The 20,528-nt window shown below is 24.1% G+C and overlaps 2 protein-coding genes across 4 annotated transcripts in view; both read left to right on the top strand.

The window, feature by feature from the left end:
* Nucleotides 1-8,801, top strand: part of LOC129614141 (gelsolin) — a 45,768-nt gene extending 36,967 nt beyond the window's left edge. For 2 of the 3 annotated variants that reach the window (XM_055528555.1, XM_055528557.1), the window contains 5 exons: nucleotides 1,139-1,456; nucleotides 1,527-2,260; nucleotides 2,327-2,686; nucleotides 2,765-2,890; nucleotides 8,578-8,801. In XM_055528555.1, the coding sequence (XP_055384530.1) occupies nucleotides 1,139-1,456; nucleotides 1,527-2,260; nucleotides 2,327-2,686; nucleotides 2,765-2,890; nucleotides 8,578-8,763 (1,724 nt within the window). In that variant the 3' untranslated portion in view covers nucleotides 8,764-8,801. Of the gene's footprint in view, nucleotides 1-1,138; nucleotides 1,457-1,526; nucleotides 2,261-2,326; nucleotides 2,687-2,764; nucleotides 2,891-3,974; nucleotides 4,180-8,577 lie in introns of those variants that run through there. The other variant, XM_055528556.1, reaches the window with a different exon arrangement.
* Nucleotides 8,802-11,863: 3,062 nt separating this feature from the next.
* Nucleotides 11,864-12,570, top strand: LOC129614154 (phospholipase A2-like; the record flags this gene model as incomplete). Its single annotated transcript, XM_055528572.1, has 4 exons — nucleotides 11,864-11,945; nucleotides 12,041-12,146; nucleotides 12,215-12,367; nucleotides 12,438-12,570. Coding segments are annotated over 4 exons (474 nt in total), but the record flags the coding sequence as incomplete, so codon positions are not given.
* Nucleotides 12,571-20,528: the final 7,958 nt, after the last annotated feature.

The raw sequence follows: 20,528 nt of genomic DNA, 5'->3' as shown, positions 1-20,528 counted from the left end.
GTTGAAGTTCTCTCGAAATTTTTACTAAATTTTAAAAGAAGAGAGTTGATCTTAAATAAATGAATAAAATGGATAGTCACCTCGCTATTGTGAATTGTTGTAATGACCTCTATGGTTTAAAAAAAAAAGAGAGAAAAAAAAAATAATAAAGAAATATTTTATGCTTTTTAATTTAAAGTTGAAATTATACAAAAAGTATGTTATGGAAAATATACACTGTAGGTACTGGAGAAGGAAAATGTTATTTAAAATTAACGAAATAAAGTTAAAATAAACATATACTCGCATATATCGTAGCGAAAATTTATAATTAAATTAATAAAATGTTAAATTTAATGGGTTTTAATTAGGGACTTCATTTTATTATGTTTTCTCATTTTTTTTTTTTGCATTTCCTTTAATATAAACTCAAATTAACAAAATCTATGATGTGTATTTGTATTTATATGTGCTAGGTATATTAATGGCAACTATATTATTCAGAAACGAAACAAATGAAAAAAAAATTGTTCATTTAACAACTTGGGAATTCGCGTCTGTATTTATGTAAGTGTCAAATTACGCTATTTTCATTTAAAATAAAGCATTGATTTGCAGACTTATTGTTATTACAAAATTTAATATTAAATGCAAGGGTAATATAGTTTTATGGAGATGTTTAAAAAAAAACAACAATTTATGTGCGGTATTGTTGAACGAGAATTGTAGAATCTAAAAAGAGAAAATGGGCCTTAATTCCAATGGCATAAGTAGAGTTTCTTTTGGGCTTTAAGATAAGTTATCAATACGTATATTTCCTGGAATTATAATGAAAAGAATTAAAATAGCATAGGGGGAGAGATGTAAGAATAACCTCAAAACTTGCGTTTTAATAACAAAATTTAAATTACAAATAATAAGTGTTGCTTTTTTTCGAGCCTTGCGTATTTGAGATTTTATTTTTAATAACAAGCAAAATTTTCAATAAAAGTCCAATACCAACTTTTTAAAAATTTAATTATCTTTTAAATTATTGTCTGAAAATATTTTATTTAAAACAATTATTAAAATTTAATTGGAAAATTTTCAAAAAATTGTTAGAAATAAACTCATAAATTCATAAATTCAAATAAAAATACAAAATTTTTATTTATTGCAGATGAGTTTAGTACCGATGGTGATAAACAAGAATTCTTTGATATTTTGGGATCAGGTTCACCTGCAGAAGTACCAGCTGAATCAACTGCTGAAGAAGATGGTGCTTTCGAAACTGCTGATGCAAATAGTGTTACATTATATAAAGTTAGCGATCAAGCTGGCTCATTGAAAATTGATACAATTGCAACGAAACCAATACGCCAAGAGATGTTGGATACAAAAGATTGCTTTATTTTAGATACTGGATCTGGTATTTATGTTTGGGTTGGGAAAGGTTCAACAAAACAAGAAAAAACTTCAGGATTATCAAAAGCGCAAGGTAATCTAATTTTTTTCTGCACTTTATTTCTAATTAACAATTTTATTGAAAATAATTAAAAATTTTGTAGAATTTATTGCAACTAAAAAATATCCAGCTTGGACCCAAGTTCATCGTATTGTTGAAGGCGCTGAATCGGCACCATTTAAACAATATTTTGCGACATGGAGAGATGGTGGTATGTCTCATAGTCGTTTAATTCGTTCAGCTCTTGGATATGATTCTGATGTAGATGATTCTGAAATTGATATGACTCAGTGGGATGCTTTGAAAAAGAGTGGTGGTCGTGCTATTGGTTTTATGCCAGACGATGCACAAAATCCATTCAAAGAAATTATACAATTTGTTTATCGTCCAGATTTAGATGAAGTACAACACGGTGAAGTTTCAATGGAAAATGTTAATACAATACTTGGTTTTGGATCATATGTCTATCGATATGAATATTCCAATAAATATGGAGAATCTGGTACTATTCTTTATGTTTGGGAAGGTGAAAAGGCTCCAGAAAGCACCAAAGTTGCTGCTCTTAATTATGCTGATGATTTAAGTACCCAATTAAATGGTGCTATGGTTGTAAGAATTGTTCAGGGACATGAACCACGTCATTTCTTAAAAATATTCAAAGGTAAACTATTATCAACAATTACTGGTGCTCCAACTGGCCCACAATTATTCCGTATTCGTGGAACATCACAAGATGATGTTCGTGCTAACGAAGTTAAATTGGATTCAATTTCATTGGCTTCTGATGATGTATTTGCTTTGATTTTGTCAGATAAATATTTCATTTGGATTGGATTGGTAATAAAATAATTATAAAAATTAGCTTTTTTAGTTATTATTTTTTTCTATTTTTTTAATCAAAAGGGTGCATCTGAATTTGAAAGAACGATGGCACAGGAAAGAATTGCCGAATTTTGGCCCGGAAAAGAAATGGAAGTAATCGAAGAAGGTGCTGAACCAGATGATTTCTGGGAACCATTAAATGGGGAAGGAGTTTATGATAGAACTGTTGGAAATCCAGGAGCTCCGCTTTTAGAACCACGTCTATTCCATTGCAGAATTTCAAGAAATGGTCGCATTATGGTTGAAGAAGTAAGTGACTTTGAACAAGCTGATTTAGATGTTGATGACGTTATGATTATTGATGGTGGCGATGAACTTTATTCGTGGGTCGGTGAAGGTACAACATTACAAGAAAATAAAGCAGCTTTTCAAATGGCAAAGGTAAGTTTCAAAACAACTTTAAAATTTTTTTTATTTTCGCCGCTGAATTGATATCATGTACAATTTTTTTTTTTACAGGAATATATTCATAAAGATCCATCACATCGTGATGCTGAAAATATTCCAATTGTAAAATTATACCAGGGACATGAACCAACATGCTTTAAAAAAATGTTTCCATCTTGGGATAAAAATTATTGGAAGGTCAGTTCTTAAATTTTCAAATGTAATGAAGAGTAGCAAATAGTGATGACATGGCTTTAATGTAGACAAAAAATATAATAATTTTAATTATATTTTATTAAGATTTTTGCATACTTACATTTTGATAAAATATTTACAAGTAACACTTAAGATTTAAATAAAAATTTTTAGAAAAATTTGACTTTCACTTTATTTAGATTTAGAATTTAGTTTACTAAAATTATTGTAGATTTTGTTTAACCCTTCTTTTTACCCTTTAATTTAAAACACTAAAAGCTTTAATAATCTAAGGTGATGGATTAAGATATTTGAGCTCTATAATTGACAAATTAGTTCTTAATAGTTGCATTACAGTAAGTATTTATATTTAATTTTCAAAATAATCTAGTTTATCTATATATGCATTTAAATATTTTTTCTTATACTATTTAAAAAATCTACTTAATTTGTATTTAATTTGGAAAAAGGTAGTGGTTTGTGATTTTTTTTGTTGAAATGTATGTGTGTATTTAATGAGCTTAATTTGACAAATTTGCAAAATTATAATAATCACAGCGTAAAACAGAAGATTGCGTTAAACATTTTAGCTAATGAAAAACATTATTTTTGGAAATAATTTGCACATGGCTTGTGTATCTAATCAAGTTACATTGAAGTCAAAAGAAATTGGAAGAAGTTAATCCAAGCATAAGTGATTTATATGAAAACATTGAAAATTATAAATTGTTGGGACATTTTATCAATTAATAATTTTATATAATGTTATTATTAAATTCCTTGAGATTTTATGATTTTTTAAGTTACAATTATACATATATAGCATTATTAGAATATCATAAATTCATTAAGTAACTAACAAACATTAAAATCATTAATATCTTATTCGTAATACCGTAAATTATATTGGTCAAATATTTAATGAGCTATTGGCATTTTTACAATAAAATTATGCGCTGTTGATATTTTGAAACATTAACAAACAGCAACATGAAATTCATATTTTTAAATTTTATTTAAAATTTGCTAAAATCACATTTTAAAATCCATCATAATTTATTCTATATCTTAATAATATTATTTACAGTCTGTTCCAAGCTATGATGATATTAAGAAAAAACTTGAAGAGCATAACAGTCAAATTAATAATGATGTAGAAAATTGATTATGAAGGTGCTGAATCAATTTCTAATTGTATTATGTTTGTAATGAATGTGTATATATATATATATCTAAGAGTAGTTCTATACTTTTAAAATATAAATTGACTTCCTATATTTTCTTTTAGTATTAATATTCAAATCCAAAGTGTAAAAACAAATCGAAAATTTATAAAAATAAATAAATAAAATTTTTGTTTTGTTACTATTTTAATGATAGATTTAAGAATTCTTAATTGGTTTGTTGTATGATTATTATTGTAAATAAATCAATTTTATTTTTTAAAATAATTTGATTCTTTTTAGTAATTAAGATTTCTTGAGATTGAGATTTCTTTATCTAGAAATATATTTAGTACTAAGTATGTAGTCTTTCTCTTTAGTTTTTTAGAAATTTTTAATAACTTTCTGTTCTAAAATTTTATTGTACTGTATATAGCTATGGGTAAGTTTCTTTTTTTTTTAGAAATAATATACTGTATGTGTCTAAAGGCCCATATTGCACCAACCACTGTTTTCTGTTGCATAAGGAGTTAAAACAATAATGAATTATATACGAATAAAAAAAGTGGTTTTTTTACGATTTAAAGAAAGTAAAAGCAAAAGTAAAACAAAAAGTGGTTCGTGCAATAGGTCCCAGTTTTAACTATTTAATTTCTAATACATTATGTTGTCTGTTATTCGTACTATTTATAATGAATGCTCAGAATCAATATTTTGTTCAAGGTCATACTGAAAATTTCAGGATTTAAAATGTATTTCAACATAATTTAATTGTATAATTCATATCCTTGTCATTTAAAATTTTTCCCAAAATATTCATGAATTATACTATTGCTCTCTTATATATCGAAAGAACAATATTATAATTCGAGACCTTTTTTCGCAAAATACATACAGAGAAATTAATTGTAAATTAACGAAAAATCTTAAAATTTTTAAAACATTAATCCAATATTTTGATTTTAATGAGATTAAGTGAAATAATTTAAATTTTTTTAATGTTCAAGATTTAAATCCTTTGGATACCAAATAAAAAATTCTGCAAATTAAGATGTTAAAAGATTAGAATAACGAAATTTTTTCAATTGCATTTCTTTACAATTAAACAAAAGTTTTCCACTTGACTATAAGATCTTTTACAGTTACTTGAAAAACCCATATCTGTACGAAACATGTATATATGTATATTTATATACATAATATATATATACTATAAATTGAATTCGATTACAATTTAAAAGTTATTGACTATTATCAAGTGCTTAAATGATTTTCAATTTATTTTTTTTTTAAAATGGGATGTTATATGATTACTGGATTTGGAGGAGAAAATTGTTCTATTTTCTATTTATCTTATACATACATACTTACATATATAATTGAGATAATCATGATATTATTTTGCTGGTCATTACCTTACAAAACATGATAAGATGAAAATGATCAACTGAAATGTAAGCATTAATTTGTTGTTATATGAAAGAGAAGGAGAACTTATGTTGTTAAAAACCTAAGTACATACAATGACGTATGTACCTACATATTTGAAAATATTTTTTCGACATAAAATAAACAGAATATCCGATTATTTTTTTTTTGTTTTACTTTTATTTACTTGAACTGATTTACTTTCCAGCGAAGTTGTGATGTGATAAGTTCATCTGAAATTTAGATAGAAAATAAAAAATTTTGTTTTAAAAATTTTTCTTTTTTTATAGAAACTAATTAGAAGAATACAGAAAATTCAGACCGGATTTCAAGCACTTAAAGTACATACATAAGAAAACATAAAAGGGAGTAAAAATATAAAACATACTAACATATAAGAATAATAATAAAAAATCTGAAATGAAAACAAAGAGAGTAACAACAAGAAAAGGAGGAAAAGCAAGAAAAAAACGATAATTATTAAAAGTCCTTTGAGAATAATTTTCGTTACGATTTAATTAAAAATCAATAAAACACATTTGAACTTTAAACGTAGTAATATTAATGAATTAATATGTATTTGGTGACTGTAATAACACAGTTTGATGTTGATGCTGTAAACACTGATAATATAAAATTATAAAACACTTATTATATAAAATTATTCATGCCATTAAAATGCATTTTGAATTTTATAAGAATTTTTCAATATCTCAAACAAATATTATTGTAAATAGAGGAAAATGTGGAACAATAATTTGATTTAAAAAATATTTATTGTTTAATTGACTTTACTTACAAAAGATGAAAACCAACTATAAATAATTAATGGTTTTTAAAATTTAATATAAAGAAAAAACTGTGGAAGCTTGGCCATTACGGAATTAATTAAATGACTTGTGAAACTGAGGCTTTAAGATTCGGAGTAAAGAGAAAAAAATTTGATTTGGGAATGGCAAAATTTTATCTAACTCGCTATTTACCTAACAATATAAAGTTGAGTTAACCGAGCAAGAGCGATTTTCCGCGAGGAAATGTCAGAATTCATATAGAAAACACATATTTAAATTGGACCGTCCAAAGTCAAACGCTCCAATAGTCGATTCCTGCTGCAAATTTAACTGCCTAAATTCCTCTTTTACCGCTGGCGGCTTTCTTTATCATTATCTGTTTTCATGCGTGTATGACATTTTATGCAAAATATTATTCAATTGATTTTACCGTTCCACTTTTGTCCTGGGTTAGCAACGGAAATTGTCCGCCGTTAAAGCTCACAGCTTTGATTCTATTTTCACAGTAAAAAGTATTTGAAGTATTTATATGAAATTTTATGAAACCGAATGTTATTTAATACATAAAGAATAATTTTTAATTTTAAAATATATTTCTAAGGAAATTATTCTTCTTTGAATAACTTTTAATCTAATATAGGAGAGATGTCATGTTATTGTAGTTGAGTTATGTTTATTGTGTATTCGGATATTCAATATGAATTTGTTTACTATCTCACTTTAATTTATGTAATAAAATATACATATTACATACCTATATTGTATTTCATATCTCTTTTCTTGAAAGTTTCTTGTTATACATGCATTTTCAACAGTTCAATTATAGTATGCATCTTTTGAATATATGACATTTTCATTCTCATTAATCTTATATAGTCTTAATATAATTAATAATTTGTAAACATCTTTAAAATATTTAAATGCTATAAAAGAACAATATTATGTATTTAATTAAACTTCTGATATAAATAATAATTTGAAATTTTATAAAATTTATTTTGTTACACCAACATACACTCATTAATATATTATATAATAAAATTATATTGTAACAGATTATATAATAGAATAACATATATACAGAACTTCATTTTGTATGTAAAATACGTAGACAAATGAACAAAAATACAAAATCCTTTTTAGTCTTGTCGTATAAGGTTTGTACTATACGTGTATGCTTTCATAATTAAACGAAAAAAAAAGGAATAAACAAGGATATTTGAATTTTTGTTGATAATACAGAAATAAATCTTCATTGATTTTACCAACATATATGGATTAAATTATTATGTTTTTGAAAGTATAAGATGAGAATAAATTTGACGGATGACTTTACCATAATAATAATATGTCAATATATTTTAATTTAAGACAACAAAGAAATTTTGACCTTTTATGATCAAAAATATTTTGACTATACTATACACCTTAATCTGTGTATCCTTATAGTCATGTTTGTAAGATTCTAAAATATAATGGAAAAAAACTTCCTGGTGAGAATATTGTGATTGATTTTAATGAATTTTGTTTTTGATGCAATAACAATGCTATTTAAATATTTTATTTTTTATGAATTATGAATCTATTAAGGTTGTTGCTATGTAATAAATTTTTTTGCTATTGTGCCTATAATTTTGCATGCAGTCTGACAGTTTTTAAATCAATATTATATATTTTATATATAGTATAACGCAACTATCTTTTTAAATGAAAATTTTACTGAGAAATTATTCAATTTTCAAGAAGAGTTTCTGAAAAACTTTTGGAGAAAATATTTTTAAATTTTGTAGATCTTAAATTTCTAAATTAAAAAGAAATTTTATTAATGTATTCTTTGCCGTGTATTCATTTTTTGAGACAAGAACTCGAAAGTAAAAGCGATCTAACTAGAAAAGAGTAGAAACAAATTGATTTAATTTTGCATATTTTTAGGGGCCATAGTTTTAAGAAAGATAAAACTGGTATTAGATTAGTACTCTAGTGATTTAATTCTTAACAATATCTTTACACAAATTCTTAAAAATATTAAGTTTTAATATTACAAAATTATAAAAATTTGAAATTTGAAATTTATACAATCTTGGTAAATTTTATTTGTACTTTATTTTATTTTGTTAAACAATTCATCATGTAATTGAGTTTTGTCCAGTTTAATTATATAATAATAACAGATTGTTATATTTATTTAAATATAAAAATATACTTTGTATATATATATATCTATAATTTCTCTCAAATACACTTTAATACAAACTTTTAGTTTTATAAAATATAATTTTAAAATTTTTGTATTTTCTTTCAATTTCAGCATACATTTCCACATTTACAGCATATCATTAAAAAAGGTATTAAAAATATAAAAGAATTCTTTACTCATCATAATCATCATAATCATGATGAAAGCATTCATCATGATAACAATCATCATCATCATCACCATCATCACCATCTTCATCGTCATGGTAATCAATCCGATCATGAAAATGAAATTTAATATCCATATGTATGTATGTACAATTGTTACATAATGATAAAGTATACATATATTATGTAAAGTATATAATATTATGATATGCACAATGATAAGAACGAATACATTAGATATTGTCAAATAATTTAACATTAAATCATAATATTATGAATATTTTTTTAAATTAAATTAAAAGACTGTCAAGAAGAATATAAAAATTATTATACAATAAAATTCAATTTTCATTTATTTATTTGAACATAATATTGTATGTATATTTATGTCATTAAATGGATAATAAAATTTTTCTAATGAAAAGTAAAATAAAAATTTTAATTAAAAATGTGTGTAATTTTAATATTAAATTTAATACTTAAAATTGAGTCTGTCCTATTATCTTTAAAAACAACAGGGTTATTGGTAACTTCATTTATGTAATTCAAAAGCTATTGTTTTTTCATCAAAGTTCGGCGATTAATTTTAATATCTTAAAATTATAAGCAATTTTATAAAATTTTTTAATTAATCCTTTTTAAGATGGTGACTACCGTCACATAGCATAACATTTGCAGAAAATTTTATAATTAAATACTACACAAACTGCTGAAAAAATATTTTTGGAAATGCGCAGCAATGTTCTGACAAAAATTTTTATACCCGTACGATTGTGTGTTCGAAGGGTGTCATAAATAAAATTGTCCTACCGTTTGTAACGCAGAGAAATATTATTTTACCTATTCACATTTTGATACACAGCTGCAAACAAAAAATTTTAGAAAATTCAAGGCAAATTGACAATTTTAATTTTACTGTAATACCCGCAAATATCCGAAAACTTAAAAATGACGGAAGATTTAGAAGAATATTATTCAAGTAACTTTTGTATTGCAAAATCTTTCTTAATTATTATATTTTCGAGAAAGGTTGAAATTTATCGTAATAAATGTGTTATTAGTATTCCAGACATTATTAATTTATGATCATATTATCATACTATATACTTACTTATTTATTGTCGTATCATGTAAAGAATCATAAAATTTTGTAATATAAAATTCTTCAAAGAAATTTTGTATGGCAATAGTGTGAGGAGAATCCACTGTAACTTGTATTTCAATGAAAACAATATTGAATTTAGTTAAAATTAACAAATTTATTTTAAATTTTCCTGCCAATTTACTAAATATTTTATGTGGTTCTATATTTTAACAATATGAGAACAATTTAAATTTTTAACACAATAACTAACTAAATATCTCCTTAAATGAATTTATTTTATAATTAAGTAAATGTTATAAACGAAATTCTTGTTAAAAAAAAATTGCTAAATTTAAACTTTAATCTATGTATATTAGAACAAATTAATTCAATTCAATAAATCTTTATTCCAAAATAAACTCAAACTTAAATTAATTACAATTTGTATGTATTTATATATAGTACACGCCAAAATTGGCTTAGCACTACGTTATGTACATAAATTTATTTAATGCATAGTGATGTAAACGTATGGCTAAGTGAACTTCATACGCTGTCGTTAAAATACCAAAAACTGAAATAAGTAAGTCTATAGTTCAAAGGAATGCTAGCTCCGAATTCCCTCTTAAATATAAGTAAAAATAGATATAAATTAAAATAGTTATATTGGCGTGTAATATATGTAAATTTTATATTTTATATAAAAAGAAGAAGGAAGAAGTATCAATGCAAACACTTCACTTGAGATGAATGATCAAGAGTCGTAGAACCAAATTAGTAACGCTAATACTTGGTTTAAATTTTCAATATTAATATAATCTTGTTGAAGAAGCCAAGACTTAATAATAGTCAAGGATGTTTTACAAATTCTAATTCTTCTAAAATGTCAAGTGGTAATCTTAAACACTGTAGGTACATAAATTGTAAAAAAAGCTTATATAGAAAGCCTTCAAATATCGAGGAATAATATAGCAAAATCATGCAAATTTAAATTGATTGTTTATATTTCGACAATTGCAAATATATAAAAATAATTTTGCTAATGAGTTCTATAAAGACTTTTATGACAAATTTAGTATAAGAAAGAAAAATACAATTTAGAGCATGAAATTCGTTTAGTTGCTTTAAGCAATTTTACTTTAAAACAATGAACTGATTTTTAAATGCTAATTTTTATAGCTATAGCAGTAAAGGTAAATGAATTGTTAAAATTGCATAAAAAGTAAAAAAAAAAAAATTAAATAATCACAGCTTGAAACCTAGATAACTCACTTTATGTGGTTATCAAGAAACTGCAAAACGAGGAAAGCCAAAAAAAAAACTAAATTGGAAATAACTGTAAAAATGTTTTAAGCAAAAATTTTATAGTTTTAAAATATCTTAATCAAATAGGAACACAATTCATTTAAGAAACAAAATTTAATAAACTTTAATTGCGATAATTTTTAATGAATGTCTACAAAATAACGACAATTTTGTGGAAAATTTTTGTTAGAAAAAATATAAAATTAATATTAAGTTAGTATGAGGTTAACTACTATTTTCAAGCATGTTCTTATTGTGAATAACACCGTACCCTGATGGATCTAAAACTGACATGTGTTACAACTATTCATACAAATATAATACAAAAGCTCATGCGCTCTTAAGCTGTAACAAACAAAAACAAATCTGGTACCTATTTATTTTACTGTGTTCTGTTGTATAACATTATAAAATTTTCAGAGTCACCTTCCATATTTTCCATGATTTAAAAAACGAATTTTTAAATTCATAATACCATACTTATTTAATGACAAATTTAAATGATTTTAATTAAATGTACAAGTATAAGGAAATTTATTACCGTATCAAAAACAATTCACTTACATTATCGTTTCCTTAACTTTTAATTAATAAAATATTTATCAGATTATTTATTACGTTATAATACAGGGTAATATTGATCGTATAAATATTGTAGCATTTAAATTAACTTTTCTCAGTATAGTCATCAACATAATAACTGTAATTTAATAAAATGTCTGAAGTACTCTACCGGCCCACAAATTTCTTTGTATTAATTGGGATCATTATTGAATTTTTATTACCAGAATTGTTATATGCGAAAATTATTACAAATGAAGCTGTTATAAATTATAAGAATGATGAAAAATTATATTCAATGATATTTCCAGGTACAAAATGGTGTGGTCCCGGTAACAATGCTGATGGTTATGATGATCTAGGTATGTGTTAGAAATGCATATATAATTTAAATATAATTACAATTTGAACTTTATTATTTTGATATTTTTATTCATAAAGGTGAATTGAATTTTAGGAAAATTTCGTGAAACAGATAAATGTTGTCGCGATCATGATAATTGTGATTCTATTCCAGCTGGTGGTGAAAAGCATGGTTTACAAAATGATGGTAGATATACTAGGTAAATTATATAGATTAAATAAATTAGTGATATTTAAGTAATTTAAAAATAATTTAATATTTTTAAAGATTACATTGTAAATGTGATAAAAATTTCTATGATTGTTTACACAAAGTAAATGATCGTGTTTCAAATATTGTTGGAAGAACATATTTTCAATTTACGAATCTATGCTATCGGGAAGATCGTCCAACAACAGGTTGTTTGGAAACTGAAACATCGTAAGTGTTAAAATATTTTATATAATCGTAATAAAGCTTAAAAACAGTATGATTATTAAATTTTTTTTAGACTTTTTGATAAACGTTGTGTTAAATATAGTTATGATAGAAGTCAACCGAAAAAATATCAATGGTTTGATTTACCATATTATAATTCGGAAAAATTTCCAGATTTAAGAGGCTCAGAAGCAGAAACTTATTAATAAGAAATACTTATGAAATAATATGTGCTACTAATAGTATTAGAATTATTAATATGTGCTTTTCAAGAATCGTACGAATCAATGGCATTTACAGGTCATGGCATGGTCACTGCTTCTAATTTTCGTTTCATTTTGGTTAAAGATTTCTTTTCAGTGATTTTCAACTTCTTTTTTTAATTGGATATTTTTTATATAAGTATGGATACCTGTTTATAAGTATACTTACCTGTAATTACATAAAATGTCATAGAAGGAACTCTTGTAAAATTCAAACAAAGAATAAAGCTCTGAGAAAAAAGCCAAGGATTCTACTCTAATAATGCTCTAGAGTCTAGATTTTTAATATTAAGTTGTTCATATTATAAATGTTATTGTAAATTATTATAAATGTTATATTTAAAAAAAAATTAAATCAAATTTAAATTAAATCTTAAATAGTGAAATTTAATTAGAAGAACTTCTTTTTTTATGAAACTCAAATATTTTAATATAAATTAAATAGTATAATGTTGATTGTTATTATTTTTCCGAGAACATTATGTATTAACACATAATAAGTATGTATTACAAATATGGTTAACAATATTAAGATTTGTAATACAATACTTCCAAGAATTGTTCACCTGTTAAATACTCATTTTAAAGCGGAAGGAATAGAATTGAGAAAGAAAGCCGCAGAATTTTTTAAATTCGAATAATTTTTAATATTAGAAATATGTAAGTTTAACACAATATAACACCCACATTTATATATGTATGAATGTACGAGAACGACTTCAGTTATATTTCTTGTTTCTTCAATAAGTTTTCTACTCTTGTCTGTATGTAATGTGAAAAAAATTACAAAGAAATAATATACAAATAATATTTCGAGTAGATAATTTTGTTTAAGATCATTGAACAGTAATGTCAGCATCAAGTTTAAAATGAAGTTTGTAAATAAAAATTAAAGGTTAAATCGTCAAATTTCTTTGTCTTTATAAAAAGTTTTTTGCTTGTAAATGATGTTTTTATAACGGTGTACTCGTAAGTTAAGAACAGAAATGAACAAAACTAATTTTGTTTTGCTAATATAGAATTTCGGCATTTACGTGCGTTCCAATGTACGTATATAATAAGAAGAGAACGAATATAACAAGTAAAATAAAATTTAAAAAAAATTATTGAAAAAATTATAGAGACCGCCGAATTCCCGTTAATCATAGATAATTCAAATATTTTAAGCACATTTTTACGGAAAAAAATTCATTCTCTTCATGTTCTCTTTAATTTAAAATCAACAAAAGCCAATCTATAATCAGATTTCTTTTAAAATATACGCAACTTCTGGTATTTAATAAGAAAAAAAAAATACTAAAGCTTTGGTTCTCAGGTGTTAATAAAAACAAAAATATTGTTGTTTTTTTTCTTTCCCCAAAAATTTACGATAATTTCTCCGAAAAAAAAGATAGAGAAAAGAAAGTCAATTTTTTTTTTCTGTAATTTTTTTTTTTTACTTTTAAGCCTTTTTACATCGATCAGATAAAAAACAGTGAAAAACAATTAAGTCCCCTTTCATTTTTTATACAAATTATCTTCACCTTTAATCAATTTAGAATCACAACAAATTAAAAACAAAAAAAAAACAAAAATTAGAAAAAATAAAATTTTAAGAAGGTAAATTATTTTAGTAACGGGGTAAATTTTTTACTTGATTCAAGGTGAGAATTACCTGTTGGCACTTTAAAAACTCCTATTCCGTTATTATAATATTTTTTTTTCTCTCTCTCTCTCATTTTTATTTTTTCTTCTATTGTTCGTGTTGTTTTGTTTTCATGACGGATTTTAAATGACTAAATTGTTTTGAAAGAAAAATAAAAATAAACCAAAAAAAAAAAGAAGAAAAGTGAAAGGTATTCAGGTGAAATAATTATAATTCAACATTTGTAGTATCTTGATGGTTATATATATATACGAAAAAAAGGCTTTCAAAATATTTATTTTGTGTTTTGGCTTCTCTACCTTTCCTTTTTCATAATTTTTTTTTTTTATAAATTTTGTTGTGTTTTTTTTTGTTTTTTGTAAATATTCAATAAAAGATTCCTCTTAATATGTTTTAATGAATTATATAAAAACATAAACCAATTTATTCAAATGGGTATACATAATTCAAGAGTATTAGAATTTCAGTATAAAGGACTTTTTATTTAATTAACAAAAAAAATTACAAAAGCCCTTACAATAAAGGAATTATTAACCATACTTGAAAAAAATAAAGTTGGGTCAAACCAATGGTTTGTATTGTAGCACTTTTCCCTTCAACAAGTGAAAATTCTGCTTTTAAATACAGTCTATGTATACCTATCACACTATAAAAATTATTTTCATTCATATACAAAACTATTTCTAGGATTGCATATATTTAGGATCAACGATTTATGCAGTCTTTGAAATAAAGCAAAAATTAATATAAAGTGGGGTTAACATAATGCTCGATTTTAAGGTTTAATTATGTGAGTTAAGAAAAATAATTATATTTTTTAATGTCATGGAATTTACCGTTAGCTTTTTGTGCTTATAGAAATTTGAAAAAGCTTACGGTTTCGGAAATATAAGGTATCAAAAATTCAAATTTTACAAATTTCCAGTGGCAATAACTTGAGAGGGGAAGGAGATGGAAAAAAATTTTCTTCCAACGAAATTAACTATTTGTTAATGTCTAAGAGCCCATAAAATTTCAAGCTTCTACAGGTTGGGGTCTAGAAAATAAACGACATCAAAAATTTGGAAAAAACGGACTTTAGATAACGGTAAATTTGAACGGCCATTTTGTTTTTCTAAAGTTTAACTATAGTATACCGCGCTAGGGGAAGCAAGCCGCTGCCTTTCTGCCTTTGCAAAATTTCAAAAATGCTTATGGTTTCATTGCAACAAATATTTAAAAAAGGCCATTTTTAAGGTTTTGGGGGGGTATAACTTCTAGAGGGGGGGAGATAGGTAAAAATTTTGTTGTACGAAAATAAGTTTCTAGTAAAGATCTATGTATATATAAAATTTCAGCTTTCTATCTTCAAGGGTGTAGAAGTTTTGTAAACAGACACACGGACAGACGGACGGACGGACGGACGGACGGACGGACGGACGGACGGACGGACGGACGGACAGAGTGAAACTAATAAGCACTTTTTTCAAAAATTTTTTTGGAAAAGTGCTAAAAAATGAGGATTTAATCTTCAAAAATAAAATTTACAAAGAAAAAAAAACAGCAATAAAGAAATTTAAATGCCTTTTAACACTTTGATTATGCGATGATGCTGTATTTTTTTAACCTGTTGTTTTAACATTTAACTTCTATATACACGAATGTATTAAAGGGGCATCATATTTTTTAATAATGAAAACATACATATATATATATGAGAGAGAGTTAAAATGAAATAAAACAGGTTCAAATTAAAATAAAATTAAAGGGGATAATAATAGGTCTAGTCATTAATACTTTTTTTTGTTTTTGTACTTTTATACTGGTTTTCACTAAATTATATTATAAACATTATATACTATCATATTACAGGATATGAGAAAACATATTAAAAACAATAATAAGCAAAAAAGGAACGTAATCCGCCAAAAAAACAAAAAAGACACAAAATTAAAAAGGATAATTTTGTCCTTAATGTATGTATGTGTCTGTGTAGCACAGAATGTGTTATTTATAATTTTTTTTTTGTTATTATTATTATTATTCCTCTCGTTAGCCTCTTATTCATTTAAAATGATTTAAAAATGAAGAGATCAAATGACAATGGCACTATTTTATTATACTATATCAAATGAAATTACTCTGTATACTCGTATATATTAGATACATGTATGTATGTATAGTATAACACGGTATCCACCATGTGCGTAAACATAATTTAATAGCATATACTAGGTCTTATACTATATTAATCATCTGATGATGTATTCGTTGTCAGGATACGTAAGTATAATATGAAATTGATTTGATTTTTAGTATCTCATATTTTAGTAAATCACTCGAAAAGTTTAATAACTGTTATAAATATATGTATATATGAATTAATATTATAGAATGGAAAAATTTATCTACATATGTATATTATTGTATATTATAATAAAGTCATTGTCATACTAGCCATGGTCATTTAACACAATTTAACCTATTCTTTATGAATTGTAGACATATATATATATGTGCATAAATTTATGTATAGGGGTTAATAAAGGTTAAAAAATTTTATTTGATATTTTTATAATATTTTATAAGAGTAATGTTTTTTCTATTAACTTTTTTTTTGATATTTTTTTTATTAAAATTTATTTTAAATAACGTGTAAATGAACGTTTTCATAAGAAGAATATGAATGTAAACAAAATATGTGTGTATATGTTTGTGTACTATTGAAAATTATTAAAGGTTTATTCAATAGGAATAATAGAATTTTGAAATTTATGAAAATTTTGAATGAATTTATTTGTTTAAAGGACTCCTTCAACTCAGAAGTCTGAAATGATTCCAATATTTTCGCTATTCTCTGAAAACTACTCAGATCGAGAAATATTTTTAAATTAACTGCTTTGGGGTGTTTCTCTTGATATGAATTTCAAAATTATTTGGCCATATTATCACAAAAATCATTAAAGTTAGCATAGTACTGATATTTGTTACAAATGAAAAAGTAGTTGAGATTACATGAGTCGTTATGGTTTTACAGCGCCAAAGTAAAATTTGGTCGCATCTCAGAAACAATAAAGGTTACAGTACCAAAGTTATGCAATATTGTTTTCAGCAATATGGTTATATTATTCTTGAAAAATTTATTCCAAATTATATTACAACTGCCATGCCATACAAATTTAAAAATAATTTAACTATTAATTGATAAGTTTTATATGGCAGCTTCAGTAGATCATAGGTTCTGTACAAAACCCATTGACAACAAGGCCATTATTTATAAATTTATATAGATAATTGTAGTTTAATAATTGTTTAAATTTGATTTTCATGGCCGATTCTGGATTTTAAACACATTATAATATTTTTAATGGAACAGTAATAATATTTATAAAAATTATAAATTTCTGGCTATAAAATAATTTTTATTTGTAAACAGTAAAATGAAAGCAGAAATTTTTATTTTAATTTTTAGAAGAAAGTGTTAGACTTACATGTGTGGTTAGAACATTATTTTTGCTCTAGATAATCTTTTATTAAATATTATATGAGTGATGTTGACTCAAAACACAATAAATGTCATTCTTAAAAATATAAAAGTTTTGACAATTCTATTACGTAATAATGCATATATATATATATAAAATTTAATATTCAGCTAATTGAAAAAATTTTCTTTTAAACTATTAACCTTTAATCTTTATAGGCATGAATACTATATTTTTCTTGAAGAATCCTATATGCTTACGTGTAAACTTTTATGTATATCATGTATAAGCGTATATCACATTGTTAGTCATACAAAAAGGATAATAATATATTGGATATGATTTATTAGTTGAGCGTTTAATGGTGTTAATATGTAAATTATACATTATAGATACTTCATTATTGTACAAGATGAAAAATAAATTTTCTTTTTGATTATCCTTTAGGTTATTTCGTGTTATTATAATAAATAAATACATATATACTGTATATAATATACATGTGTATTACGTTATGTGTATTTTATGTGTGAAATATTAATATTGTAAAATAAAATTTTAAGTGATGAGAAAAGAAGTGATTTTTTTTGTTATTAAAATAATTTTGGAATATTTATGAGATAATTACGATGTAAAATGATTAAAATAATCGATTAAAATATGTAGGTGAAAATGGAAAATTTTTATATGAATTAAAATTTTTTCTTATTTGATTAAGATTCTGTAATAATTTGTAAATCTTATAAATTTTGCCGTTTAATATATTTTATTACATAATTAAATTCCCTAATGTTAGGTATAGGAAAAAATCCAAAATTGGTTAAGAAAATTTTGTTCAACTAACTTAATATTAATTGTGCTACGCGAAGGATATTTTGGGTTTTAAAGAAAAATTTTATTCTAGAAATGAATTTGGAATTCAAATAATTCAGATTTTTTTAATAACTTTGAAAATTGTTAAAATGACACAAAAGGCTTACAAATTCGAAGTGACATAATGATGAAGTTTAAGGAAATTAATTGTGATAATAAAATTATTTTAAATAAGTTAAATTTATTTTAAAAACAACTTTCAATATGAAAATAATTTTAATCGCACATGAGATTGTGACTAATCTATGATTTTTTAAATGAATCTTTTCAAATCTGTTATATATTTTTGATAGCTTTATTTGTTTGTTGTAAATCTAGAGAAAGTTCTAAAATGAAAAACTAAAAATAAGGTCAAGCACGTAAATAGTAGATATTTTTTTTTTTGGTAAAAATTGTTATTCAAATTCTCAGCATGCTAAAAAAATCATGTGAGTTTATTTGAAATTTTTATCTTTAAAAATATTAAATAAATCCTTTTTAATATTTTTGTCAAAAAAGAATGTATGTAGGTAAATATGTCTTGAAATGTATGTATAAATTTTTAAAATGACAATGTGACATTATTTTTTTCTAAAGTATTCTATGGTGTTCGGATGTAGAAATACATACATAAGTAGCACACTATGTAATGATCTGTGAAAAAAACAATTTGAAATTTAAATTTTTTGAATCCTGAAAGTATGCAATTTTTTTCATTTTATTAAATTTCAAGTCGAATTAAATTTAATTTTTGATGAAATCAATTAATACGTTTGACTTTCGTAAAGCTTAATAACGTAAGGGATCCGATTTCGTAAAGATTACATAAGATTTACATTTTGGAAATCTTTTTCCACTTTATAATTTGTACTTGGTTAGTATTTATAAATTTCAGGTGTTTATTCCAATTTCCGATAGATTATCAGAAATTTTTGGAATATTTAAAATTATTCGGTTTATTCTTAATCATGTGAGTCCGCGAATGTTTATAGAAAAAGCATTTAAAATGTGGAAGAATACCGTTGTTGCAATTGTAATCTTTGAAATAAAACAAGAGTAATATTTTGTCCTTGTTTTTCATTTTTCATTTTTTCATAAGACTACAAAATTTAAAATTTTTTTAAGAAAAAAAACCAAAAAACATAGTCCAAATCAAAAAAAGATTCAGATAGATAAAAAAAAGCAAAAAGGATTCCTCTTCGCGGCCTTGGATGAAAAATCTTTTTAGACAGTATGAATTTTCACTTCCACCAATTCAAAATAAAAAAAAAATTTGTTTTTTTTTTGTTCAAAAATCGAAAACTTTCTTTAGTCTTATTACAAACCATTATAAACGGAAGGATAATTTTTATTTTATTTTTCTTTTCTTTCAATATTTGTTCTCCTTCCTTTTTTCTCATTTCTGTTTCTTTCTTTTTTTTTTTATTAGAATTTCTTGATTTCCATGTAATATAAGAAATTCCCAAGATAATTGAAATTATACTTGAAATTCCTCAATCTCTCTCAATCCATGTTAAGTGAATTCTAAAAGAAAAAAGATAAAAAAAAAATTGTAATAAAATGAAAGAAAAAAAAATGCACCTTTGATTCTAAATTAGAACCGAATAATGGAAAGAGACAAAAAGTTAAAATGAAATGAAAAAGAAAATTATGGTCGAATCATTAGAGCTCTCTCTGAGATACTCAAAGACAATAGGAAAAGAAAAGGAAATAAAAAAAAAATATCTTAATTTAAACTAAAGTGTTTTTCGATCACATTTCTACTGGAGGGTTGATCGATTCGAATTTCTCACTTTTCGTTGCATTGATTTTGTATGTGTGTACATATTTGATTGTTTCTTAAAAATTCGTATAGATATTTAAAATATTTTTATTACACAATGAGAACTCCAATTGGAAAGTGATAAAATTAAAACCAGAGGCAATCAGGATAACCTTTA

This window comes from Condylostylus longicornis, unplaced genomic scaffold (assembly GCF_029603195.1).
Source record: "Condylostylus longicornis isolate FDR11 unplaced genomic scaffold, ASM2960319v2 ptg000104l, whole genome shotgun sequence".
Classification (NCBI taxonomy): Eukaryota; Metazoa; Arthropoda; class Insecta; order Diptera; family Dolichopodidae; genus Condylostylus; species Condylostylus longicornis.
Note: the sequence above shows the minus strand (reverse complement) of the source record. Positions and strands in the feature narration are given on the sequence as shown.